Genomic DNA, 26,610 nt, shown 5'->3' with positions numbered 1-26,610 from the left:
CAAGAACCTCAGAAAGCTGGAGGAGGGCTCGTGTGTTTTGAGTCTGGGTGATTTTACATGAGAGCTTACAAGGAGAAGGAAGGAGGGCCGGGGAGGACATGGGAAGCTGCCTGATGGAGGAGAAAGAGCATGGGACCCGGACTAGTGGGAGAAGATAGGGAGGGTCTTGAATGTCACACTCGGGACCCTCTGTTTCCTCGTGTTTCCCTGACGAGCTTCTGGCCCTGCAGTACAGTTTGCTCACACTGTCTCCTCCCCCCAAGACACACACTTGACAAATAAGGAAATCGGAGACCAAGAGGTGAAATGACCTATTCTCCTGTCCCCAGCCCAGGGGGTGGAAGAGCCCAGCAGCAGCAGGAGGCCTGCTCGCACCACAGCTAGGAAAGGGAACCAAAAGCTTTTTATAACTGGGGATAATTAATTGGTTTTCTATGACTCATTACTCCAATACTGCCAGTTAAGGATGGGTAGGACAGAAGACAGTTCTCAGGCCGTCCCCATAGTCCCTCCCCCCCCAAGACTGTGCGTCTGTGGGAGGCAGTAGTGTCAAAACCACTTCTCTGTGGCAAGAGGGATACAGGTCAGATGCCTGGAAGAATTTCCCAGCCTGACGCTGAAGGAGACAGTGCCAGCCAGCTTTCTTGCACTTCTGGAGTAGTTTGCCTTTGGAAGGCCATCTTGAGCTGTGTGACCCCCTCCGTCTTACAGATGGGGCTCCAGGAAGAGTTAGTGACTGCTTCAAGCTGAGGAGCTGAAGACACAGCCTGTCCTGCTCTTGGTTGCACCCCCGGTCCTGCGCCCTCTCCCCTCTTCCATACCAGGCTTGTCTGGGATGCACTGGTTGCTTATCCAATCAACAAACCTGTCTCCATATCTGTTCTGGCCCCAGGGAGGGTCACGTGTGTATCAAACCTGGTCCCCCTCCCTTGAAGCTTTCAGGTGGGTGGGGGATCAGACAGGACCAACATACCCAGACCACCCAGGTGATCACTGCCAAGTGGGGGGGAGTGGAGGTGGGGGAACCCCAGGCATCAAAGCTTGCCCGAGCTGGTGTCTGAGAGAGTTAGTCCTGTCACTCCAGAGTGGGAAAGTGCTCCAGGCAGAGGGAGCTGCGTGTACAGAGGGTCATGTGTTTAGGAACTGAAAACTGTTCGACCCCAGTGTGACTCTGGTGTGAGGAGGGCAGGGTGTTGCCTGGAGCTGTGCTGGGCAGCCTGTCCTCTATCCTGGGCAGTGGGAGCCTGTCCTCCATCCTGGGCTGTGCGAGGACCACTCCAGTTAAATCATGGAGAATGCACAGTGTGGGAGGTGGGGAGGGCAGGGAGCCAGATGAGAAAGGCTGAGGCCTCAGCCTGGGGAAGGGAGATGCAGGAGGGAGCAGAGGGAGCGGTTCTAGAGACACCTGGAAGGTCTGACTGTGTAAGAGATTGAGAGTCTCTGATGAAGCTCCCACATCCCAGGATTTCCAGCCTGGCTGTGTGAGGCCATTCCTGGAGATGGCAACCATGCTGTGCCCCGTGGTGAGTGAGAGAGGGAAAGTGGTCTCAATGGAGTCCAAGAATAGTGCCGTGAGGGTGGGTGAAATACAGACAGAATAAATCTCCCCGCCCCCAATTGTCTGCATCTTATTATGGGAGCAGGAAGACACCTGCTGTGCAGAAATCCATCAGCACCCCTCTGCCCCCTTCCACACAAGCCCCTGAAGCCGTCCCAGAATCACCTCACCCTTTCACAGCACTGTCCCCTCTGCCTGGAATCCTCTTTCTCTCTTGTCTCTCCTTCTCAGGGATAATTGCAAATGTCTATTGCTCTAAGAAGTATTCCCCGCCCCCCCCCAACAAAAAAGTCAGGCCTGTTTCCCTTCTTCCCTCCCTCCCTGGGCTCTAGCAGCTCCTTGGGCCTGGGCTGCCCATGTGGATTGTGGCTTTCTGTGTCTTCCACTGGACTCTGTTTCGAGGGCAGGGCCAGGCTCCCAGGAGGGGCTCAGGCAAGGACCAGAGGGATGACCGAGTGGTGAGTTGAAGAGCGAGTGGGGAAGCCGTAGGGAATGTGCCTGCCATGTTGCCAGTCGTGTGTAGAACAGGACCCCAAGGAGGTCTCAGGGGTTAGGTGAGTGCAGGTGCATGCCGGATTCCCCTGGCTGTGGCTGGCGGAGAAGGTGCTGATTCAGCTGCAGGACCTCCCAGGCTATCCTTGGAGCTGGGGTTGGGCTCTGCCAGGGGGCAGAAGGATTACCAGCTGGCTCCCTACCTCCCTGTTCTATCAACACTATGTATGCCTGTGACAGAGATTGGGGCAGGGAAAAGTGGATCCTCACTTGGAATCAAAGTGGGCTCCCTGGATAAAGCAGCCTTTGGGATGGGCTCCAGGGTGTAACTGGAGTCGGCCAGAAGCACTCAGTCGTTCCTGGCTGAGGGAGCTGCCGTCTGAACTCTACCCTGCCTCCTCCAGTGATTTAGTGTGTGACCTTAGGCACGGCCAGACCCTCTCTGGGCCTCAGCTTGCTCGTGGGTTAGATGGAGGTACAAATCCACACCCCAAGGGTCCAGTTAGTTAAGGAATAGCAACATGCCTCATGTCCTATACCAGAGGGGACCGCCGCTCCAACCTTGGGGGGAAATGATCCTCCCTACAGACTTGCGAAGGGATGGCTGTTCCCATCTCTGGTGCTTTGGGGAAAAGCGGCCCAACATGTCAGAGAGGTGCCCTCTGAGCTTTAGTTTTCTCACTTCTGAAATGGGGATGATAACACCCCATTTTATCCTTTAAACCTTACAGGGGTGCTAAGAGGATGAGAAAACGGGAGATGATATCATGGCATCTATGAGAGAGAGAGGAGAGGCTGGCAGAGCCCGGGATTGCTGCTGTGCAGAAAGCTGAGCATTTATCTCTGCAATAAAACCAGGCCATCTCTGGTCTTCAGAAACCCCCACACACACCCCCAGCTCCTCTCTCAATGTTGCTGAGGGTACCTGGCATGGCCAGTCATGCTCCAGGGGAAGCGGCTAAGCCCCGTTCATGACACTTGTGGCCACCTTGAGCAGCTGCTTAGGTAGTGTCGATGGCACAGCTTGGTGGGGGGGATCAGCAGGGGCTGTGGCCCTCCGCCATGTGGCCTTGGCAGGGCCCTCTGAGGAGCTCTGGGGTAATCCTCCTAAGGGCTTCCAGCACCTTGCTCAGGTCTCCCTGAGGGCCGGTGCCACTCACAGGCTGGGCCTGCTTCCATTCTCCTGCCTGATGATGGCTCAGACTGCCCCCCAGCAGAAGAAGGGCAGACGGACGCCTAAGTGCCCTGCTCTCTGGAGCCCAGAAAAATAAATCCAGCCTCTTAGGCTGTCAGGAGCTGGCTGGGTTGGAGATCTAATCCCTTTGCCTGTTCAGCCCTCATGCTGTCATAATCTCAAACCTCCTCACACCACCCCTCCACCAAATCTCCCGTGTCAGGGCCAAAGCAATTCCTGCTGGGACCTGCCTATCCTTCCCTTCCAGGAGCTCCCTGCACCCTTTCCAGCTGACATTTCCTAGGCTTTTTCTGGGCAATGGTCCTCCCATTTGGAACTTGATGAGGGTGAAACAGGCTGGTGATTAGAGGAACTGGGTGCCTGATATCTGGTCCACGGGTGGGCAGGCCTGTTAGGTACCCCTCAATTTCACGCTCCATTCTCTGCAGGGCTGTGTGGTACTGAGGGCACAGTTAGACTCAGGGACCTCGAAACAGAGCCAAGACCACAGGGGTGTCTCGAGCCAGAGCTTAGACAGACAAAGGGGCCGTGCCAGGCAGAGTCATCACGTGGGGAGAGGGCTGCCTCCAGGCAGACCAGACAACCTAAAAACAATCCACACACATCTGAGAACGTGCTGTGTACTAAACGCACGTGGGAGTTATTGCAAATATCACAAGTGGTGTGGGCCCAGCCGAAGGATCCATTTGGTGAAAGTAAAATTAGATCCCTGCCTCTTACCTCAAACCAAAATAAATCCCAGCTGGGTTAAAATGTGTTGCTTTTTTTCCTATTCTTAAATTTCTTTTCTATTTAGGAAGCACACATTTGTTGAGAAAATTCAAACAACTTGGGAAGATGTAAAGTAAAAGAAATTTTAATCTTAATGCTTTAGTAATAAGACTTTCAGTCCTCTCTCCACACACATAGACATCCATTTGGAGCTCTAGACAGATGGATATACTAGATAGATGGGTTAGAGATTTAAATGTAAACAATGAAGCCAGGAAATTACCAGTATAAAATATGAGTTAGGTAGATAACCTTGGGTCACATTCCTTAAACATGATACCAAAGGCGAAACCTGAAAAGGAAAAGATAGATTTGACTGCGTAAAAATTTAAATTTTTATGCAAAAAACATGATAAGTAAAATGAAAGTCAAATGATGAAATAAGAAAAAATATACACTATACATGAAAGTTAGCAGTCTTACATAGAGAAAGCCTTTATAAGCCCATAAGAAAAGAAGCCAGGTCCCCCAAACAAAACCTTCCTGGCTCTGCGCCTTTGCACCTTTCGTTCCCTCCCTCTGCCTGAATCAAGGCTCCTTAACCTTGTCATCCCAGCAAGCCCATTTTGTTCAGCTCTGTTGCAGGCATCCCCTCTTCCTGGAAGCCCTCTTGACTTTCCGTCCTCCCATAACCAGCGGTGTGCTCTAAGCAGCCCATGCATGCATTCCTGTTTGTCACACTCGCTCCTAGTCATGGAGCTGCCTATTGGCGGGTCAGTCACCTGTGAGGGTGGCTCAGAGTGGAGTCCAGGACTGATTTATATCCCAGGGTCAGCACACATGTGTAGAATGCCTGGAAGAACGCGGTGTGGCAGGGAGACGCTGGCATTTAGCTTGGTAGGGGGTGTGAGGTAGGGGTCTAATGATATGTTTTACCAAATGGATGTCCAGATGTCCCAACAGCCTCTGTTGGGTTCTCTGTCATTTTTGTACCAGTTTACCATGTACAAGTCCTGTGTCCATGCTTCCAGGCCAGTCCCCTTCTTTGGGTCTCAGTTTCTCCATTTCTTAATTGGACCTTTCGAGGAAAAGGCAAGATGATCTCTGAAATCTTTTCTAAATCTGAAAACCAAGGATGCCTCCTTGGCACTGCCTGTGTCTTGCTGTGTGACCTTGGGCAAGGCCTCCTGAGCCTATTTCCTCTGTCCCACAAGGATAATTACATGTCCTGCTCTTTGTTGATTTGGCACAGTTGGGGACTGGAGACACCCAGAGCTAGGTATGAATTCTGGCTCCACCATTATGTTTGCCCTTTATGACCTTGGGCGAGTCACTTCTCTTCTCTGAGCCCTGGTTTTCTCCAACTATCCTGCCTGCTTTGCAGAGCTTAGAGAGGATGAGATGAACTGGGGCAAGTAGAGGGCTCTTAGGAGTACGTCTCAGCTCTGTGAAGCACTCGTGTCGGGCTCTGTCCTCCATAGCCAGTGCTGCAGGGCTGTGAGATGAGATGGGGTGGCTGCCATGCCAGAGTCTTCTTCCTCCGTCCACGCCGGCTCTTGCAGAGCCAGACCTGACCTCTGTCTCCATTGACCGTGGCACCCACCCTGGGCCGAGAGTGGGCCATCTACTGGCTGTCCTCAGCAGCCAGAAAATTTTGATGTGGAGCAGGGGGCGGGGGAAGCCTTGATCACTGTCTTCACATAATTAAAGGTCTGTCAGACGCGAGATGATAATTACAGGAACGATCGTGGATTTGGCGACTTACAGCTTCCATCTGTAATCTGATTCGGGCCTGGCAGCCTTCCCGTGAGGTAGAAGTGACGTCATCCCCGTGAACGGAGGAAGCTGAGGCTTGAGGTCTTGATTGGCCCACAGCCACGCGGCTCGTGGGGAGAAGGGCCGTCATGACTCCAGTATTTCTTGCCCTTTTGTGGGACCTGTTCTGTGTGGTACGAGAGAACCAGCTGAAGAGTGGCAGTCAAGGAGGCAGATTTCAGCTGCTCCTCAGGGAGGGGCAGGGCAAAGGGAAATAACTCCTCCTGCCCTCCAGTCGCCAGACCCTTTGCAGGTCCTTCTGGTCTGCGTGGGATGCCAGTACTGCTGCCCCCGTTTTACAGAGCAGGACGCTGGCACTCACAGAAGATACATGAATGTCTTCTCCAGGGGCACCTGTTCAGTAGGTGGTGCCTCTGGGACTCGCACCCACTGTGCTGGACTCCCACGTGCAGCCTGCCCCTATCTGGCTGCTGTCTTACCACCTTTGGTCCAGAGGAGGAGCAGGCAGCATCCAGAGGGGGAGTGCCCATCCCTGGAGCTGTGGGAGCAGAAACAGGGTGAACTCCTGCCCTGGAGGCGGCAGAGGCAGTTTTTTCCCCAGGCGTGACAGACAGGAAACAGGAGTCCAGCCAGACAGCTTTGGCTTTGCGACTCTGTGAATCTGAAGTCTGTGCTGGTGCCAAGGCCAGGAAGGTGGCTGCTGCTCAGGTGCTGTCCCGACACAGGTTCTGTGTGGGACCGAGGGGAGGTGTTCCCGACCCTGCGGGGTCCCCAGCAGTGGGAGCAGTGTCTGGGACCACAGTCTGGGGGCAGCAACGGCAGCAGCAGGCCCTGTGCCCGCGCTTCCTGTGTAGGTCCTGGGTGTATGGCTGCGGCCGTCCGGGTGACTGGGTGAGCCCCCGCTGCTGAGAAGCTCTTGCCGCACACGTTTCTCTCTGAATTCAGAAGGCTCTGGAGTAGGCGGGAAAGAGGCACAGAAGGGTGAGACAACGTACGATCAGCATGAGACAGGGAGGAAAGCAGCGGCCTTGGGGAAACTGGCACACTTGCTGGGCACAGGATGGAGGGGCTCGTCTTCCTAGAGGGTGAGGGCAAGAATGGGAGGAGACGAGGCAGAGGGTGTGGGGCTGAATGCCCGTAGCCTCTGGGGCTGGGGCCTCTGGGACGCTGTCAGCCACCCGTGGAGTAGTGAGGAAGCATCCTAGCCCATCCTTGGCCGGGCCCGGCTGCTCGGAGCCCCTCCTCCTGCCTCCTCCACCCACCAGCTTACAAACTGCCTGCCCTCAGTCCTGCTCCCAAGCAGCTGCAAGGCTCTGAAGGAGGCTGGGGTGTCACAGGAGCACCTTCCCTTGGTTCCCTGGGGCTCCCAGGCTCAGCCTGAGGTTAAGTCTGAGGCTGGATAATGGCCTTGTCCACTGGTCAAGGCCTAAAGCCTCCCTGGGAGACGGTCACATTCACAGCTTCTGTTCCTCACACCATATCTGAGCACCACCACGTGCCCTGAAGGAGTCCACAGCCCAGTGAGCTGTTCCTTATTATGCTCCTACTGTGTGCCACTTGGCATACAGCGCCTCGTTTAATATCAACCCTCCAAGGTAGGAGTTATTCCCATTTGATAGGTGAGGAAACTGAGGCTCATAGGGGCTGAATAACTTGCCCAAATAGCAGAGCCAGGTCTGTCTGTCTCTTGAGCCTGGGGCTCTCTCCATCTCTACAATTCAGAATGTGGTTGAGGGTCAAACTGGTGGGTCACAAGAGTGTGCAGAAGCAGTCAGGGAAAGGCAATCTTTGGGGGCTGGAGCAATGAGAGGGTTTCCACAAAGGAGAGAGAGGTTTGGCCCTGGGAGGGGGGGCTGGACCCAGAGAGAGGGGAATCCCAGCAAGCTGAGCTGGGCCTGGGGTGGCCATACTGGTCCCAGTGGGCAACGGTGGGCTTTGGGGAGAACTGTGCAGAGACGGCCTCCTGTCAAGACATCTGGGTTCAATCCCACCTCCACTCCTCCCCCACTTGGTCACTTTGGGTACATTGCTCGACCGCTGAGTCACCTCTACTCACCCAGATTGAGCCTTTGTGCAAGTTAGCAAAAGGCACCCCTTCCCCAGGACTCTTGACCAACATCTGCTGGAAAATCGTCATGACACATGTGCACACTGATGGGGAATACGAGTGGCACTTTTTAGTGTTGGGGTCCACAACTTGCTCAGCTGTGCGTGGTGGCCCTTCTCTGAGGCTCAGTGTCTTCATCTGCTCTCAGCTGGGGACAAACACCCATGAATAAATCCTCCCAGGCAGTGTGAGAGGTGACAGAGGGCCAGTAGGCCCACCGGACCTCTCCTGACTCCTGAGCCCAGGTCCCCTGGGAGCAGGGCCAGGCTGGCTGGGTCATGGCGGAGCGGGCTCAGGCTCCTCCTGTAACGCACGCGCCCTGACAAGGACCCTTAGTGCCATTTGGAGCCTCTCTGTCAGTGGAGCTGCTCTCTGGGCCACTTCCTCCCGCAGGTCCCTGCCTTCCCCTCCCCCCTCTTCCAGCCCCTGCCATTCAGTTTTTTCCTCTGATTGTTCTTAGAGTCACCCGCTGTCTCCCTCCCCACTGCGCTGGGGCCTCTTCATCCCCGTCAATGGGTTCCCTGTGACCAAGGAGCCTCTGGCTTGCAGCTCCCAGGACTGTCATCCCTAGGTGGCCTCCAACCCCAACTCATTCCCGGTTCTGATAATGGGGTTTCTACTTCCTTATGGCTTAGGCCCTGCCCTCATCTTGCCATGCTCTGGGTGCCTCACTCACTTGTCACTTCTAATCTTGTCACCCTGGCTGATTCCCAAGGGCAGGGCGGGGCAGCCCCTCATATCTGCCCTACTCTCAGGATCTAGCCGAGGGACGGCAGTGGTTCCTAGTCGCAAGACCCCCCTGTCTGCTGTGGGTCCTCCTGACACCTGCAGTCTTCCTGGCTACCTGCCAGCGTTGCCCCTGGCTCCTACATTGCACCTCGCCACAGGACATCTCCCAACACCTGTTACACTACCCCTGTCCCAGTGCCCTGGTGCCACCACCTGTCCATCTCCAAGCTGCTTGCCTGGGACAGACCCATCACAGGCCGATGGCTCACCCCTCGCCCAGGCCCCCGCAGAACCTTGTGTACTGGCCAGAGGCTCAGTGGCCGTGCCCCTGCTGAGGTCGAGCAATCTCTGGACAGAGGGCCGCTTGCCACTGCCAGCTCGGGGTCTACAGAAGGCTAAGCGCCACTGTATGGGGGTCAGGTGGTAAGCCCCCAGTGAAACCTCTCCTGGGTGGGCGTACTCAAGTGGGGGTAGGAGAAAGGGTATTTCCTCACTGACTGTTTCATTATCAAATCTTTAAGTTCCCACCCAACCCTGGGAATATGCAGACCACCCAGCTCTTTAAGGAGCTTATAGTATAGCCGGGAGACTGACACACAGAGAGACTTGTAGAACTACAGGGTGTCTGCCCTACAGACATGGGGCACGGGAGCTCTGAGGAGAGGGCGTCTCCCTGTGGGCATAGGAAGGCCTCAGGGGGGACGGGGTTTGCCGTGGACCAGGTTGCTTTCTAGAGGTGAGGGTATGGCTTGTGCAAAGGCCTGGGGCTTGAAAGCGCCTGCCTGGGAGACTGTGGGTGATCTGGTGCATGGCATGTAGAAGTACATGTGTGGGGCAGAGGTGGGCCTGGGCTCAGGCCAGGGGGCCTGTTGGGCTGGAGCATGACATGAGAAGAGGTGGATCAGTCTTGCAAGACCCAGATGTTTAAGCTGGCCTGAGACCCACCACCTGCACTCTGCAGGAAATGGGGGCAAATGGATTCTTATTTGTGAGCAAATAAGAATTGGAGGCAGGGAGAGGGACTCTTAGAAGGACTAAAGTGAGTAGGGGGCGGAATGCTAGACCAGCCAGGGTGGGGGTGCTGGCTCAGACATGGCAGCGTAGGCCAGCCCCTTAGGCGCCAGGGACCCAGCCAGAGGAAGCGGGACTGAACTGTGGCCCTTCTCTGCTCCCCCAGACAATCCCAGCCACTCTCTGGCTGGTGGCTGCCAGGGGTCCGTTGCTCCTGGTGCGCACGTGGCTTGTCCTGCATTCCTGAGCAAGGCTGGGCCTAGAGCTGGGGCTTATGCCATTCTGTGTCTGGGTGGGGCCGACGCCAGTGGCCTTCTCTCTGAGAAGCCAGCCCCTTCCACCTGCCGGAAAGACAGTTTCAGAGTGTTGTCACCTTCATGTCTGTTTGCCTACAAAGTGGGGCCAAGCAAGGTGGCCTGGCTTCTCACATAACAGTGAGTGGAGGAAGCTGCTTAATTGTCACCCGAGCTCGAGCCCTCCTTCCCAGAGCTACGTCCGGAGCAGTGCTCAGTGTATGCAGTCATGATTTATCAGAGTTTGAGGGTCTTTCCTGCATGCTGGGGGAGGGTGGAATGTGCGTACACATACGCTGATAGAGTGCTGACTGCTCCCAGGCATGGTTCTGAGCACTTTGCTGTATTATCTCGTTTAATTCTCACACCAGCCCCATGGATCAGTACTGTTATTGTCCTCATTTTACAGAGGGGAAACTGAGGCACAGAGTGGTTGCATCAGCTTGCAGTGCCCGAGGTTATACAGCTAGTAAGTCATGGGCAGAGTCTGGCTCCAAACACTCCGTGTAACTACTCCACTGTGGTCTTCTCGGCAGCGTAAGGTGGATGTATCCTGGGCAGTGAGGGAACTCTCCCTCCTCTTTTCACAGCCGTAACGCTAAGGGAGTAGATGGAGACAGTCCTTACAGAACCCAAGGGGATACAGGGCTGTCATCTGGGAGACATGTTCATGTGAGCGGTTCACAGTGTACAGAGTATGAGTTTACAGACAGGGACACTGATGCTGTGGGAGCACCAAGGAAGGTGCATGGGTGGCAGGAGCGCAGTCCAAGAAGGCTTCACAGAGGAGGTGACATTTGTGCTGACTTGAAAGATGAGTGGGAATGTTAGGTGACCAGACCCCGGGGGTAGTGGTCCTTCCAGAGTGAAGGAACTGGTAGGGGATATGAAGCTAGAGGGATGAGGGGCCATCCCCAGAGGGGACTCCTGCTTGGCTAAGCAGTGAGGCGCCATCAAGAGGGTAAATTGGGGTTAGAACTGTAGCTCGGAGCTGGCTATCCTGTGTGGGTGGAGGTGAACTACAGGGAGCCCGGCAAGGATCCTCCTGGGCAGTCTGCCCACATGAGAGATGCCTGGCTGCTCCAAGGCCGCCAGCCCCTCAAGGGAAGGTGGTCTTGCTTCTCTCCTGCACTGACTTCCCCTTAAGGGCTGTTGGTTTGTTCTGATGATTTCAGCAGTTTTCCCAGAGAGCAGGATGTCCAAGCTTGTTGTGCTTCTGAGATAAGGGGGCGGATGAAAGCAAGGATAAACCCAAGGGCTCAGCGGAAGCGTCTGCAGACCTCTAAGCCGGCCCTTTGGGAAGCAGCCATAGACTGTCAGATGCCCCCACCTCCACCTCTGCAAGAGACAGACGGGTGGTCTGGCCTCGCCTTGAGGGGCTAGTGTATTTCCTCAAATACGGGGGTGGGGTGGGGTATTCAATCCTAACATGCTGTGTAACTTGGGCAAGTTGCTTTGCCTCTCTGGGCCTCAGTGTTTTTATCAGCAGCACTGGATTGAGGTGGGTAAGAACAATACCTGCTTTGTAGCCTGTGTGAGGAGGGAAGCGGGTGAGGGATGTGACCTCAGACTGCTGATCACTCTGCCAGTGGAAAGCTCAGGGCAGACGTGGCCTTTGCTCCCGGGACCATCGCCAGAACGAGGAGACTGGCGCACACTGCAAAGGCCTCAGGCTGCAGCGGAAAGGGCCCAGCTCTGGGATGGACCCCTGACCCTGCTCCTAACTCCCCATCATTTTGTGACTCTGGGATGTTGGACAAGTCACTGCCCCTCTCTGAGCCACAGATGCCCCCACCAGTATGGAGAGGGCAGCAATGCCTGCCAGGCAGGTTTGGCTACAAAGGGGGAGACACAGGCACATGTGGGTGGGAGGCGGCCTGGAAGGCCGGCCCCTGACCCCCCTTAACCCGTCTTCTGCTCTGCTCTTCCAGTGGGAACGCCTCTGGTTCCTGCTCCTCACCGTCACCTTTGGCCTCATACTCAGCTGGCTCTACTTCTGGTGGCAAGTCCGTAATGACTACGACGAATTCAACTGGTGAGTGGGGCAGGGGTGGGCACGGCACAGGCCCGGACGGCGGCCTGGGTGTGAGCCTCTCTCCCACGCTGGCCCTCAGAGCTCTGCCACCCGCTCGTCCAGAGCTCTGCCACCCGCTCGTTCTCTGTGGCCTTGGGAAGGACAAAGCCTAGCAGGAGTTGAGGCCAGCTGGGAAGAGCAGGGGACTCCTTCGTGGGGCCGCTGTCCTGGAAAATAGAAATGGAAGGCTGGGTGGGACAGGGCTCAGCCGGGGCCTCACCCGGAGGCCCACTTGGTACACAAGGACCCCAAGGCCCAGAGAGCCCAGGGCCTCAGCAGAGGACATGGCCCCGTACCCCAGACCCCAAAACTCTCTGAGCGGGGCCTTGGGCAGGGCTGGCAGATGCTATGGTTCTGGGAGCGCCAGCCCCAGGTCCGAGGGCAGGGCTGTCGGAGTGCGATGCCGGTACAGGATAGCACTTGTTTCTATCTCACCCCCACCTCCACTGCCTGCTTCTGTCAAACAGCGAAAGGCCATGGGAGGGGGTGAAGGACCTGGAATTCTCGTGGGAACTCCATTGACAAGTGTAGAAACTAAGGCCCAAGGTCACACAGTCAACTGGGGGCAGAGCTGGGGCTCAGAAGCCAGACATCCTCACTCCCCATCCAGTGCTGTGTCTTCCTTTGGTCAGAACTTCAGCTCAGTGTGACTGGGAGCCAGTCTCCGGTTCTCTCCGAGCCTTCGTGTCCTCTTCTGTAAACTAGGGTGCCTCCCACCTCCTCAGGCCTTTCTGAGGATGAAATGAGATGATGCACTTGAGAGGGCTCAAAGCTCGACGTAGCCTGAGGGCTGCTTCCTGGGAGGCCGGCCTGCAAGGGGGCCATGATGTTGGACTTGGGGATTCCTAGGACTCTGGGGTGGGTACTGGTGGGCCATGGTCCTAGGATTCTGTGACGATCCGGAGATTCCACTCGTGGAGTCAGGTGTCCACTCCCCGCTGCGTGGCCCTGGGCTGTGCCTCTGTTACTCGTGAGAGAGTAAAGGACATGCTGCTGTCCCTGGCAGCCTGGCAGATGAGCCTGAGCCCCCGCTGAGTCCCAGAGGTGGCCTCTGGCCTTTATTAAATGCCGTAAATCAATTATTCATCCTTGCAGGTATCCACAGCCCAGGCACTGTTGTGGGTGTACAGGAACATTCCTTGCTAGCTAGCCCTCCACAGCAGCCCTGGCTAGTTCCGCAAAACTGGAGGTCTGCTGCCTGGAAGATCAATGGTCCACCCCTGTCATGTACAGATGGGGAAACTAAGGCTCAGAGAGGGGCAGGACTCACCTGTGGCCACACAACCAGTTAGTACCAAAAAGACATATTGAGGACAGTCTGAGGAGACCAAGGCTCAGAGTGGTCGAGTGGCCTTTCCAAAGTCACACAGCAAAGTGCACCGTTCTAGGACAGGGACTTAAGCCTGACTGACTGTATCGTGCTGCCCACAGAGCCATCCCACTCTCCCAGAGAGTGACTCCCTGTTGCTGGGTGGCCCAAGCAGAGGATGGGTGCTGGCTCTGTCGGGAAGAAGGAAGGCCTGCCTGGGACTGAGGCATGGCCTGAACACTGCAGCTCCCTCAGCCTGTCACCTCAGTTTCTTGCAGTCAGTGCTGGGATTCAGGAGAGCCTGGCCCAGCCCTCACGGTCTCCAGAGTCTCTGGGGATCGTTCACGCAGTGAGAAGATGTGAGTGACCCATGTGGTCAGGGCCAAGAGCCATGATGGGGCCATCTGGGCTGCTGCTGTCCAGGAGGGATCCTTTGCAAAAGTGAGAAACAAGTGGAGCCCAAACATCTTTCAGGAGCAGTTACCAGGAACTACCCCTCTCTGGGCCTCAGTTTCCCTAACTGTACAGTAAGAAGAATACACTCAGTAATCTTCCCGGCGGTAGAGTTTCCCCAGGAATCTGAGGGTGGGGGCCAAGGAAGGGCACAGACGAGGGCAGATGGCCCACAGTGTCCTCCTGCTGTCCCCCAGCCCCCGGCCCTCTGCCAAGGCTCAAAATGGCAGCAGTCCTGAAACTGCCCAGCTGGCACCAGCTCAGATTTTCTGATAACCCTGAGCAAGTTGCTGCCTTCTCTGAGCCTCAGTTTCCCCAGTTGTACAGGGAGGTGGTAGTGATTCAATCTCTCTGAAGAGCAGCTAAGCAGTATCTATCAGGCGCCTTTAAAAGTTCATTCCCTCTGGTCCTATAGTTCTATCTGTTAGGAGTCTATCCTAAGGAAATAATTACTAATACAGAAAGATACGTGCACATTTTTCTTTCTTGGTGTTAATTTATAATAGTGAATAATTGGAAACAACTAATTGTTATTAGTAGGAGATTGGCTACATATGGTACATTAATTCAATAGAAGACCACACAGCTGTTAAACAAATCACGTTTCCTTAGGACTTTTACTGATGGCAGTAAATGCTTGTGTTGTTATAAGAAGAGAATTGGGATTGAGCACTTGTCACGTCCCCCTCCCCATCCTCAGGAAACCCTGTGAAGGGCATTTTATTAATTCTAAAACCCCTTATTTTCACATGTTAATATTGAAATGGAGATGAATATCACAATCCGTGACATCTTAGAACTGTCACCTCCACAGGGTCCCCACCTCTTAGAGTGGGGATTCAAATCTGCGTGCACCTCCCAACCCAGCCCAAACTCGGACCACTACGTTGTAGGCAGCAGGTCCCAACTTTGCTGTTTGTACAAATAGATAAACATAGGGAGAAAGCCCACTGGAAGAAGCATCAGCCACGGTCTAGGCAGTGGAATTGTTGTGTCTATGGGGATTTGTCTTCTTTGTGCCCTTGGCATGCCCAGGTGCCCAGCACGAGCCCTGAACAGGCCTGACTAATGACCAGGGGCACAGTGATATCCTTACGGAGTGGGCAGGTCTCTGGGCCCGGCCCAAGGGAACTTCCATCCTGGTTCCCGGCAGGCGGAGGTCTGAGCCCAGCCCCTTCTCCTCCTGCAGGTACCTCTATAACCGCATGGGTTACTGGAGTGACTGGTCTGTGCCCATCCTCATGATGACAGCCGCCGCCTTCACTTACATCGCGGGCCTCCTGGTACATGGGGCTGTCTCAGAGGGCAGGTGGCCCTGCTCTCGGGAAGGGAGGCTTGGCCCGTGCTGGCTGATGGAGGGGCCCACCCTGTTCTAAAGAGGCTTTTACCTGGGCCTCTGGGGCTGCTGCACCTCTGGGCCTTGGTTCCTTCAAGGTTCAGGAGGTCACTTTGCTTTTGCCCCGTCCTTGAGTGTTTTCCCCTGACCCGGTGTGAGCCATTCCGCTATTAGGACCCACTGCAGACTTCCTCTTCCAGGAACTTCTGCTTTGGCTCCTGTTCCCAGTACTCTATGCCCTCAGACTCAGCTCAGTCCTATGTTGGCCTGGGGGCTCCTTAGGGGCGAGGCTCAAATCTCCTTCAGCATCCTGAGGCCTGGAACTCCCCAAACAATAAGTGAGCAGTCCAAGTACTGCAGGGCCCAGTGACCTCTTAAGGGAGAAATCCTAAAGGAGGACGAGCCTGGAGACCTGGGATACTCTGGGGGGAGACCAGGTTTGGGCTTGGGCAGCCATTCCCATGGCCTGCTCGGAGGGTTTGCTGACTGCTCGGGGCCAGGCCCAGAGCAGCAGAGGGGAGACACGTGTCTGGGGACGTGGTGGAAAGCCCGAGTCACACATGCCTGACTGTAGGCCCCCCCTTTGCAGGTCCTGGCACTGTGTCACATTGCTGTGGGACAGCAGATGAACCTGCACTGGCTGCACAAGGTAAGGGCTGCCTCCACGGTGGCTGGAAAGCAGAGAGGAGGCTGGGTCCTCTAGGTCATGATTAGAACTGCTTAGGAGCTAGCACTGAGCATTCACTGTGTGCCTGGAGCTCTTCTCGCAGCCTGGCCGGTGTTAACTCATTTCACCCTCATAGTAGCCCTATGATGTGGGCAATGTCATCCCACTTTTCAGCTGGGAAAACTGAGGTACAAAGAGGTTAAGTAACTTGCCCAAGATCTCCCACTTAATACGTGGGCGATCCGGGATCCTAACCCCGTAACGTGCAGTTAACCAGCGCGGATTACAGCTCTGGCCTCTGGTTGGACTCTGCCTCGGGTCTCACCCTCCTTCATTCTTCAGTGAGCTCATTCTAAACCCCGACCCAGTGATATTCCCAGCTTAAAGTCCTTTCCACCACTCCCATTGCTCCCAGGCTGGTCCAAACTCCCCACCCAGCGTCAAGCCCTGCATGCCTGGGCCCTGCTGATGTGTCCCTGCTGCTGTCCTGGGACGGTCACCACCCGCTTCTGCCACAGGAGACATCTCAGCTTCTTCTCTACTTTCTCTCTTTACTCTTGCCTCCCTTTCTCTCTCCTTTGGACCCTTCCTTAGTTTCCACCCCCTCACCCCACCGGCACAGGCTTCTTGGGTTCCCCCAGCCCTGCAAGCTGCCTACCACAGTCCCAAGCATCTGTGTTGTCCATTTCCATCGGGCTCCCTCACCCCAACCCTCCCCAGTCTGGGAGCTGCTTGCAGGTCAGAACTGGCTTTGCCCATCTCTGTGTCCCAGTGCCCCTTCCTCGGGGCTGGGCCCAAAGCAGGATGCTCATACGGTCTAAGCTGCAGCGTTCTTCCTGTTCATTGCACACATGGTGTTGAATGTATGTGCCTGATACCTGCTCTTCTGGAGGCCCCAGTGGGCGCAGGGGTGGCACAGCGCTGGCCAAGAGTGAGCCCCTTCCTCCAGGAGCACCGGGGCCTTGAGGGAAGACTGGGCCATCTTTTCTTTCCCGGTGCCTGACTGACAGTGGGCATGCCGTTTTAAGAAGGGGCAGAAACTCCAGAAATAACCATGAGCCCACGAGATGGGTCCAGAGGGACTCTGAGGAGAGGGGTTCACTTCCCGCTAGAAGGGGGTCATGGAGCAGAAACCCGAAGAAAGACATAGGAAGGTCAAGTTGTCCTGTGTGGAGTGGGAGGTGCCTGTGGGCATCCGGGGGACTTTCGAGGTCAGGAGCTAAGGAATCAGACCCTGGGACTGAAGTCCTGCAGGGATGAAGAGCAGCCCGCAGCCCTGGGGTCCCCCGCCCTTGTCACTATATCCGGAGGTCTCCTCTGGGTTTGTGGAGTCCCCTCTGTGAGGCCCTTTCTTCTCCTGGGTGCAAAGCTGACACTTGAAAGAACTATACCAGCTGGCAGCCCAGGTCGGGCGGGCACACACCGTGGTCACCTCCTCTGGGTCTTGCCTGGTTCTCAGCAGGCTGGGTCACAACTGCTTGATCCTGGCAGAGAGGCCCTGAGCCATCGGGGTGGCACATCACTGCAGGGACTCCTCCTGGGGGGCGGGGATCGGATCCTTCATCTGCACTGGGGCCAGCTCTGGGTGCCAGCCCTGCCTTCCTCTCCCCTCTGCCCCCTGCCCTGAGATCTCAGCACGAGGAAAGTCCTTCCAGGCAGAGCTGACGCGAAGCTGGGCCACTGTGCCAGGAGGGAGGGAGCTCCCTGGGGTCAGAGCATTCAAGTAGGGGCTGGCTCTACCATTCCGTTTCCAGGATCCTATCATCTGATGTAAAGATTCTAAGGCCTCCCTAGCCTCTTTTTATTTTAACCAATTTTTGACCATCTAATACATTGACGTGTTTCAAAATTAAAAAGGTACAAAAAAGTACACAGTGTAAATCTCCCTATTATCTTTCCAGAGATATTTTAAGTATATACCAGGATACACGTTTTCATTTTTCTTTACATACAAGCCTACGTATACCCTCCATTCTGCACCATAATAGAACTCCTGGAGCGCCTTCCCCTCAGTACATTGAGAGATTCCATCGACCTCCAGCCCCTGCTCCCGTCCCGCATCCCCCGATCAAATCCCTGGGTCTTGAGGTATGTAGCCAGCCCCTGTTGATGGGCCCAATGACAGTTCAGTGCCAGGACAATGTAGCAGTGCCCTGGGTGGGGAATTCTGGGTAAAGTATGTACTTCTGGAATTGGGATAGTTCTTGCCAAATGGCCTCCTTGCCACCAAGTGCCACCATTTCGTGCTCGCTGGGCAATCTATAACTGTGCTTATAAAATCACCCTTGCCCATATAGTGTTTGCAGATTTCTTGGCTTGTGACAATCAATGGGTGAAAAATGGTGCTTCAGTGTACTTTTGATTTGCATTTCCCGGATGATGAGTTTGAGTCAGTCTTTCATGTACGTAAGTCATTTGTACTTTCTTTTTTATAAACTGTCTTTTCAAATCTTTTCCCCTTTTTGCTTATTAATTTGCAGGAGCTCTTTATAGATTCAGAAAATTGGCCCTTTGGCTGATGAACTGCAAGTAATTCTTTCTAGTTTGTCACTCATCACTTGACTTTGCTTGTTGTGTTTTTGCCATAGGAATATATTTTATTCTTAGGAATGTGAATCTGTCATTTCTTTTTATGGCTCCTGGATTTTGTGTCAAGAAAGTCTTTCCCATTCCAAGGTTACAAAAAACTCAGTAGCGTTTGGTAATTCTATGTTTCTACTTCTTTTTAACATTTAAATTTTTTGTCTCGTTGGAAGTTATTTTGGGATATAGTGTGATTGAACTTTGTTCTCCTTAGATGGCTTCCCACTGTTTCCAACTCTCCATTGAGGAATCCATCCTTTTCCCTCTAATTTGAGATGCCACTTTTGTCATATTCTAATTTTTTTATGTATTTAGATCTGTTTCTGAGCTTATTTACTTTCATTTATCTCTCTGGTCTTATACCAGTATCATATTGCTTTAAATAGTGCAGTTTTGTACTATGTTTTCATCAAGATCTTCATTTTGAGAGTCTCTGGTTCCCCTGAGTCCTGAGGAGGGGAGGCTGGCAGACAGAGGTGCCCAGGAATCGTCAGGCTCTGTGCTCGTCATGACCATCCCTACTGGGCACTGACTATGTGTCAGGCACGTTACATCATACTTCATTTATTCCTTGTAATAATCCTGTTCCTCCGATATGATGCCCACTTAAAAAAATTATACCACTAACATTTAGTAAGCATTTGCTATCTGGGGGCCAACCACTGTGCTAAGCACTTCCCTTGCTTAGAATATCTTCCCCAATCCCCGCTCAGGTAGGCATGCCCTCTCCGCATTTCATGTCTCAGGAAACATGCTCTGAGAGGATAACCCCCACCCCCTGTTAGGCAGCAGAGCTGAGATTTGACTGATGGATATGCCTCAAATGTGGCCCTGAGCCTTGGCCAACTATCTGCCATTTGGATCGCAGGACCCAGATTCCAGGCACCCCCAAGAAACCAACCTGTGGCACCTCTGTAAGGCTGGATTCCAACTCCTCGAGTCCCAGCAACCAGGCAAGGCTCACTGAACAAACGGGTGTACCTTCCATATTCCCATCCCTGCCTCTGTCATCATAGGCCTGTCCCACCAAGAAACCAGGCTTATTCAGAGGACAGTGGATGGGCCTTCTGGGTGGGGTTCCTCCTGTCCAGTCAGATCTGAGCAATGGTGGTCACGTGGTCGGGATGCAGGGTGGACAGGTGGGGGTCGGGAATCCCACAGACTTTGCAGCAATGCTGCTGAGCATAATGGTGCCACTACAGCAACTGCAAAATTCAGAACAAAATGTTTAATTGCATTAGGGTCATGGGGAATTAGTTTTATTGCAAGTAGTTCCACTAGCAATTAAATATTGCCATAAGACGCTCTCAGAAACGTCCCTTCAGAGGTGCTTGCTGTGCCCAGGGCCTGCCTGTCAGGGGCGGCAGGCGGCAGGGAGCCTGCACACTTGGGGGAGTCCCGTGGACGGTTAGGACACTGCTTGGTCTCCCGTCACTGCAACAGCACAGCCCAGAAAGAGCACGACCTCTGAGACAGGCGGGATGGGGTTTGGGTCCAGATCTGCCCCCTCAAAAGTATATGACCAAGCAAATCCTGTGCTCTGAGCCCCGTTTCCTTACGCTCAAAATGAAGGTGATAATACCTCACCTGGGACATTAGGAGTATAAACATGAAGAAAACAGGAAGGGCCTCCCCACTCCTAGGCACCTGCGGGCCCTCTGTACCTAGCCCTGCATTTCTACCCTCCACCCTGGGCGGTATGTCACAGCCGAAAAGCCCCTCCCTCCCCATCTCAGCCTTGCTACTGTTTCCTAGTGGAACATTTGTTCCCAGGCTGATAGGCTGGCATGGCAAACCTGCAAAGGAAAACTTCCTCCCAGACAAGAAGGCATCTTCCCTGCCTGGCAGGGAATCAAGATGGATCGGCCCGCCTCTGCCCTCACTACCTGGAAACTCGATTTAGAGCTTGTTTCGTCGTCATTGGCAGGTTGTCAGGATGCTGCTGAGAGGGGCACTGCAGGAAGAGGGAGAGGGACAGGGCCTGACTGGCAGACGGAGCAACTTCGCGCATGCCGTAGGGTCAGTCAGGGCACCGTGTGCTGGTCTTGGCTGGCCCCTTGTGGAGCGGGCTAGGGGCTTTGGGACAGAGGTGTGACCTGGTGTTAGGAAGGCCTGCCTGGCAGTGTGGGGAAGGTAAGAGCCAGAGCTCAAGGCGGGGGGCGGGGGTGGGCTGGGGAGCCAGAAACCGGGCTTCACTTTTGGGGAGCACCTGGCGTTGCATTAGCTGAGATCCCACCCATGCCCAGAGAGCTCTGTCCTGTGAAGGCCCCATCTAGTCTTCCATCAGAGCTGTGCTTGCTTTCTCCAGGAGGTGGTTGCAAGGGCAGCCCCCAGGACACATTAGAAGCTATGACCTTGGAAGCTGGGGCTGAGAGCAAGCTTTGCAATGGCATGGGTGGGACAGAAGCCCCCACCCCCCACCTTGGTTTGCTCCAGCCTGAAGAGCCCCTGTGAGCCTGTGTAGGGCTGTGCTGGGTATCAGGCCACTGCAGGAGACCCGGCTCCTCAGCCTCCTGCCCCTGAGGTCTAGGCAAGTCAGCCTTTCCCCCCAAATTGCTGGCAGGGCTGGGCAAGGCCTTGGATGGGACCTGCTGGTGAGCACCACCGCCCCCATTGGCTGGGTGATGTCCTTCCTCACCCTCAGGGGGCCGAGTCCCGGGCTGCACCTCCAGTAGCCCAGCTCCCTCCCACCTGGTCTGCTGTCTATTCTCCCTTGTTTCCCTTGCATTCTGGTCCTCCCTCACTGGGTCTGCCTGCCTCCTCCGGCCTCTCACTGCCATCTCTGGCTCTTTGGCTTCTTTCCGTCTGTGCCTGTCTCTTCCCTCTTCCCCCCTTCCCTGCTTTGTTCACCTCTCTGGCACTCTTTCTTCCCGTCCGTCTCTCAGTCTCTCCCTCTGCCTCTCTACCTCTTCTCCCCTCTCAGACACACTGGGGACCTCCGGGCTGTCCAGCCACCCCTGCTCTGACCCCCTGTCTGCTGGCTCTCCCCCTTCCAGATAGGACTGGTGGTCATCCTGATGTCTACAGTGGTAGCCATGTCGGCCGTGACCCAGCTGTGGGAGGACGAGTGGGAGGTGCTGCTGATCTCCCTGCAGGTGAGTTGGGGCTGTCGCAGCTGCTCCCCCCAAGCCCTCAGAACAAGGCACTGCCTTTTTATCACTCCCATCTCGTCAGACCAAAGCCCAGAGGGAGCAAGGGAGGCTCCTATCGTCCAGAGTCCCCAGACTCCCAGTTTCCTCCTAGACAGAGTTGCCTGCTCCATGGGTAGAGATGGGCCATCGGGATGTTGGTGACCAAAGGGTCTGGCATGGCTGGGCGTCAGCAGTCCCTCTCCCTCTTGTCCCTTCCCACACAAGGGCACAGCACCGTTCCTGCACGTAGGGGCCCTGGCTGCCATCACTGCCCTCTCCTGGATCGTGGCGGGACAGTTCGCCCGCACAGAGCGGTCCTGTAAGTACAACTGGGCAGGACTTGCCCTCTCCATGCCCTTCAAGTCCCAGGCCAGCTTGTCCTGCCCGCACCTAGACTTTACCTGGGCGTCTTGCAGATGAGGTGGGGCCCTCGCTGTCAATGTGGGGAGTTTCGTTCAGCATGGCCCTTGGATTCCATGGGGGGCTGCAGCCTCAGTCAGCCTTGCCTGCTTCCTCTTCTGCAACTTGGTGTGTTTATGTGAGTTAGAGGCCAGGGTCACCTTCCCTGCAAGGATGGGGGCTTCCCATGGCGCTCCCCTCAGAGCATCTGGGTCAGGACATGTGGAGGGAAGAGGAGTCCTCCCCCCCTGCCCAGGGCTCATGGTGGGGCTTGGTGGGAGCCCAATGCCGGGCAGACAGTGCTCACAGCCTGTGTCTGCAGCCTCCCAGGTGGCCATCCTCTGCGCCTTCTTTGCCGTGGTGTTTGCCCTCTACCTGGCCCCGCTCACCATCTCCTCTCCCTGCATCATGGAGAAAAAGGACCTGGGCCCCAAGCCTGCGCTCATTGGCCACCGCGGGGCCCCCATGGTGAGTGCCACGAGGCCCTAACGATTGGGGTGGGGGGAACGGAGCTGCCATTCTAGGGGGAGGTAAACAAAGACCTATCTCCTTGGAAGACCTTGTAGGGAAATGCATATAATACATGTAATATAAGAATAGCAACAATTTTTAGCCCTTTTGGGAAGTTTGTGGGAAGGTTTGATGAAAACGCTGGAGAACTTAGCTGGGATCAAAACCTGGAGACCCCTGAAGGCATCTTGCTAAAAACGATGTCACTTTTATCAAGAGGGCGATGGAAAGACAGGAGGGTTTTAGGCTAGGGCCAGACACTGCCAGGTTGTGGGTTAGGAAGGCCCAGGAAAAAGAGAGCTGCTGGGTGTAGGGGGAAGAGCAGGGCCCACAGGCTATGGCCAGGCAGGAGGAGAACCCACCCGGCTATGGGGGGGCAGGAGAGGCGGGGCGTAGCTCAGAGCCCACTGCTAAAGGGAAGACAGTTGAACTGGGCTGAAATGGAGAGAGGAAGGAGTCAAAGTAAGAGACGTGCTTGTCCACTGACACCCCTGTGACCCCACAGTAGACCCTGCCCTGGAGAGGGCATTCTCCAGAGCCAGGCTCCTTTGGCCCCTTGGCAGCTGTGGGAGCCCGGACCAATTCTATCTTCTCTGTGCTGCTTTCCTCATCCTGTGCCCTGGGATAAGGAAAGTGCCCGAGTGTCTGCCCGTAGGCCCTTCACAAGAGGGCCCTGTGGAGCAGGACTTAGCACATGTGAAGCGTGCAGCTATGGGCCTGGGAGACCCTCCTGGTACCTTGGGCAGACCTGCCCCCTTCTCAGGTCCTGTCCTTGAACCTCAGTTCTCAGTCAGAGGCAGTACAACTCCTCACCCTCGGGGCACGTGGGGACTTTGGGAGAGCTTTTCTTTGTTGTCACAATGATTGGGAGTTCCACGGGTGTCGTTCAATTTTAGAGGAGTCAAGGTGGCCTCACGAAGTTTTAAAAGGAGGTGTTGAGTCTGACAGGACTGTGAATCACCCTAAGTTCTCCCCGACTGCATGTGGTGGGCATTATTGTGCCCCTTTTCTAGATAAAACTCAGAGACCTGTGCCCCTGAGCCGGAGCCTGGTGCCCTTCCAGCACACTGCAGCTGGTCCCGGCCCCTCCGGGAGGCAACCAGCTGGAAAGGCCATAGCTTTGACATTGGTGGGATGTGGATTTGGGGTCCAGGTTTGCCATATGCTGCCTGTATGTCTTGGGCGTCACCTGTCCCCTCTGAGTCTCACGCCCCTGTCTATAGTGAGGGTAACTAGAAGCACAGCCTTCCCAGACAACGGGGCCCAAGATGATAGCTGCTCTTCTGTCCATGACCCAGATCCTCACCCACCTGCTCTGGGGGCGAGGGGACCTGAGGGTGTGCCGAGGTGGGGAAAGGAGGGGGCAAGGGAAGGATGAGGTGGCCCAGCATGGATTCTTTTCTTGGTACAAAAATTTCAAACAATCACAGAAATGGAAAGAGAGTATAATAAAGAATAGCATTAGTAAGCTCCAATACCACCTTCAACATCTGTCAGCCTTTTGCCATTCTTGTTTCATTTATTGCCTTACTTTTTTTTCTCCTGCTGTCATACTTTAAAGCAGGGGTGTCCAAACTGCGGCCCGTGGGCCAACTGCGGTCCACAATCCATTGTTAATTGGCCTGCAGCAAATTCCAAAAATATATTTAGTTTACTTAAATAAACCAGGTGAGGCAATACGTACTTCACCTCGAGTGAGTGGCCCGGCTGTTTGTGTATTTTACCGCATATGGCCCTTGGTGAAAAACGTTGAAAAAAGTTTGGACACCCCTGCTTTAAAGCAAATCTCAGCCATCGGATCATTTTACCCATACATACGTCAGGATGTATCTCTACCACGTAAGGACTTTCTTAGGACATAAGCACAATCACGTTTTTATTACACCCAACCAAATGAATAGCTCCTTAATATTGTCTAACATTGAATCCATGTTCAGTTTTCCTTTATCATCTCCAAAATATCCTTCTAGGATTGAATTGTTAAAAATCAGGATCCACACAGTGCACCTGATTAATGTGTCTTCTAAGTGACAACCCCCTTCCTCGTGTTCTGCATGCTGTTTATATGTGGAAGGAACAATCACTTGTCCTGTAGAATCTCACACATTGTGCGTCTGGCTGATTCCATTCCTGTATTTTTTGAGGGGCTGGCAAGGGTATCTGCCACAACTCCACCGCGTGTTCCTGTGACTGCACGTGTGTCTGTCTGTACCAGTGTGTATCTGCCCATTGGTCCCCAGAACCCCCTCCGTGTGGGAGATGCCGATTCTGGGTCCACACACCTGTGGTGAGCCCAAGTGCACGTCTGTCTTGGAGATGCTGTTCATGTGCCCTCGGGTGTTGTGCGCACGCACGCACATTCATGTGCACACTAATATTTGGTCGTATTAACTCCAAAGCTTAGACTCTTAACCACAGTGGCCTGCCCACCTGAGTTTGTGACAGCCCCCCGACCCCACACGTGCGCGCACACACACACACACACACACACACACACACACTCCTACTCCTGACAGCAGAACCACACATGGGCTTAGGCCCGAGGCAGTGGGAGCCCTGAGATAGGGATTAAGGAGTCACCCTGGAATCCTGCGTGCTTCTTGGCGTCCTCCTGGACTCCCAAGGCTGGCCAGGGAGGGCCAACTTCCCATGGCTCTCTCTAGGAGGCCAGCTCCTAACCCAAGGAGACCTGAGTTGACAAAAGCCTTTAGAAAGAGACTTTGCCCTACCTTTTGCAGCCCCAGCCCAGGCAGGGGAGAACGAAGGCACTTTGGGTGGTCACTCGTGGGAGGCTGGCCAAAGGACAGAGATGAGATGGATGGGAACTCCATCGAGTCCACACCCCTCTCTAGATGCCTCTTTGTCCCGCTCTACCTCTAGGTGGGACCTCGCACAACCCACTTAACTGGGAGACAGGTAGCATGTTCCCCAAAGCTGCTCTGAACCAGGGAAACGGGAAAAAAGGAACTCATATTAGACAGACCGCTGATGTGTTATCTCACCTATGATAACATTAGCCCATTTTATAGCTAAAGAAGCTGAGGTTCCAAAAGGAGGTCATGGCCCAGGTCAGTGACTGGGAAATGGAATTGCTTCTTCTCAGCTCCAAAGCCCTTGCCATGCCAGGCTGCCTCCCAGAGGAGGGGCGTGTGTTACATGTTGGGGAACAGCCTGGCCACAGGGAGAGAGGATGGGAACGAGCATGTCTTGGGAATGGGATCAACCATGGGGACCCTTTCCACCACACCCCTTCACTGTCAGGAGTTCTCCCTCCCTGGTTCCCTGGTCCTATCCTTGGTCCTGTCCTTGGTATGGTGCTGACCCCCAGCGGCAGCAAAGGGTATGACAGGGTCCTCACACCAGATAGAACCAGGGAGACAGAACTGCAGCTCTCCCAACTGAAGAACCCTCAGTGAACAGTGAATACACGCTCCCAAGGGGAAAATGCAGAAACTGAGGTCTATAGGAGAAAGATGTACCCAAGGTCACAAAGCTGGTTAATGGCAGAGTCGGGGCTAGAACCAGAATCTTCTGACGTATATGCTGCAGGGCGAGCAGCTGTCATTTATTAAGCACTTACTGTATAGCAGACAGCATGCTAAGGGCTTTTAATCCAGGCAACAGTCTTAGAGGTGGTCTTGTCGTGACTGAATAGATGAAGAAAATGGTTACCCCTTTGAAACCTTGCCATCCTATCTACCGTGTCCTCTCCCTCCAGGATCTCCAGCTGAACTCAGGGTAGAACAAGGGGAAAACCTGGCATTCAGCCCCAGCCTAAGACTGCTATAAGGCAGAGGACTGTAAAACAAAGCCCTCCCACCCCACCTTTGTGTACATTAACACTAACCACCCCTGCCACCCCCTCCCCCTAACAAATGCTGTGAGGCAGGCATGATTTCACATACGAGGAAACTGAGCTTCAGAGAAGCTGTGTGGGAGCCCAGGTCACAAAGCTACTGCTTGGAGGAGTTGGAATTAGAACCAGGCCCAACATGGCAGATTTTCCATTGGCTGGGAAAGTGGGTGTACGTCAGCTAAATCTCAGCTCCTCCATCACCACCTCCTTTCCCCCCAGCTGGCCCCAGAGCACACACTGATGTCCTTCCGGAAAGCCCTAGAGCAGAAGCTGTATGGGTTACAAGCTGATGTCACCATCAGGTAGGTGTTTGGGCTAGGAGGACGGCACTGCTTCCCATCCCCACTGCATCCACATCCGGGTTTCTGCTGGAGAAACCTCAGGTCCCAGAGCCTCGGAGATGGGAGAGCAGAGGCTTGG

At 54.6% G+C, this 26,610-nt stretch overlaps 1 protein-coding gene across 13 annotated transcripts in view; it reads left to right on the top strand.

Moving 5' to 3' along the window:
* The window catches only part of GDPD5 (glycerophosphodiester phosphodiesterase domain containing 5), an 87,380-nt gene that overhangs the window by 49,323 nt on the left and 11,447 nt on the right, over positions 1–26,610 (top strand). For 10 of the 13 annotated variants that reach the window (XR_013994243.1, XM_081063637.1, XM_081063635.1 and 7 more), the window contains 7 exons: positions 11,804–11,907; positions 14,898–14,991; positions 15,634–15,693; positions 21,291–21,389; positions 21,651–21,744; positions 22,147–22,292; positions 26,410–26,492. Coding sequence is in view for 12 of the 13 variants with exons in the window: in XM_081063637.1 (XP_080919763.1) it covers positions 11,804–11,907; positions 14,898–14,991; positions 15,634–15,693; positions 21,291–21,389; positions 21,651–21,744; positions 22,147–22,292; positions 26,410–26,492 (680 nt within the window). In the remaining variant the exon portion in view is untranslated. Of the gene's footprint in view, positions 1–11,803; positions 11,908–14,897; positions 14,992–15,633; positions 15,694–17,705; positions 17,800–18,659; positions 18,838–19,162; positions 19,248–20,227; positions 20,314–21,290; positions 21,390–21,650; positions 21,745–22,146; positions 22,293–26,409; positions 26,493–26,610 lie in introns of those variants that run through there. The other 3 variants (XM_081063629.1, XM_081063631.1, XM_081063630.1) reach the window with 3 other exon arrangements.

Source organism: Rhinolophus hipposideros, assembly GCF_964194185.1.
Source record: "Rhinolophus hipposideros genome assembly, chromosome: 10".
In the NCBI taxonomy this organism is placed as follows: domain Eukaryota; kingdom Metazoa; phylum Chordata; class Mammalia; order Chiroptera; family Rhinolophidae; genus Rhinolophus; species Rhinolophus hipposideros.
Note: the sequence above shows the minus strand (reverse complement) of the source record. Positions and strands in the feature narration are given on the sequence as shown.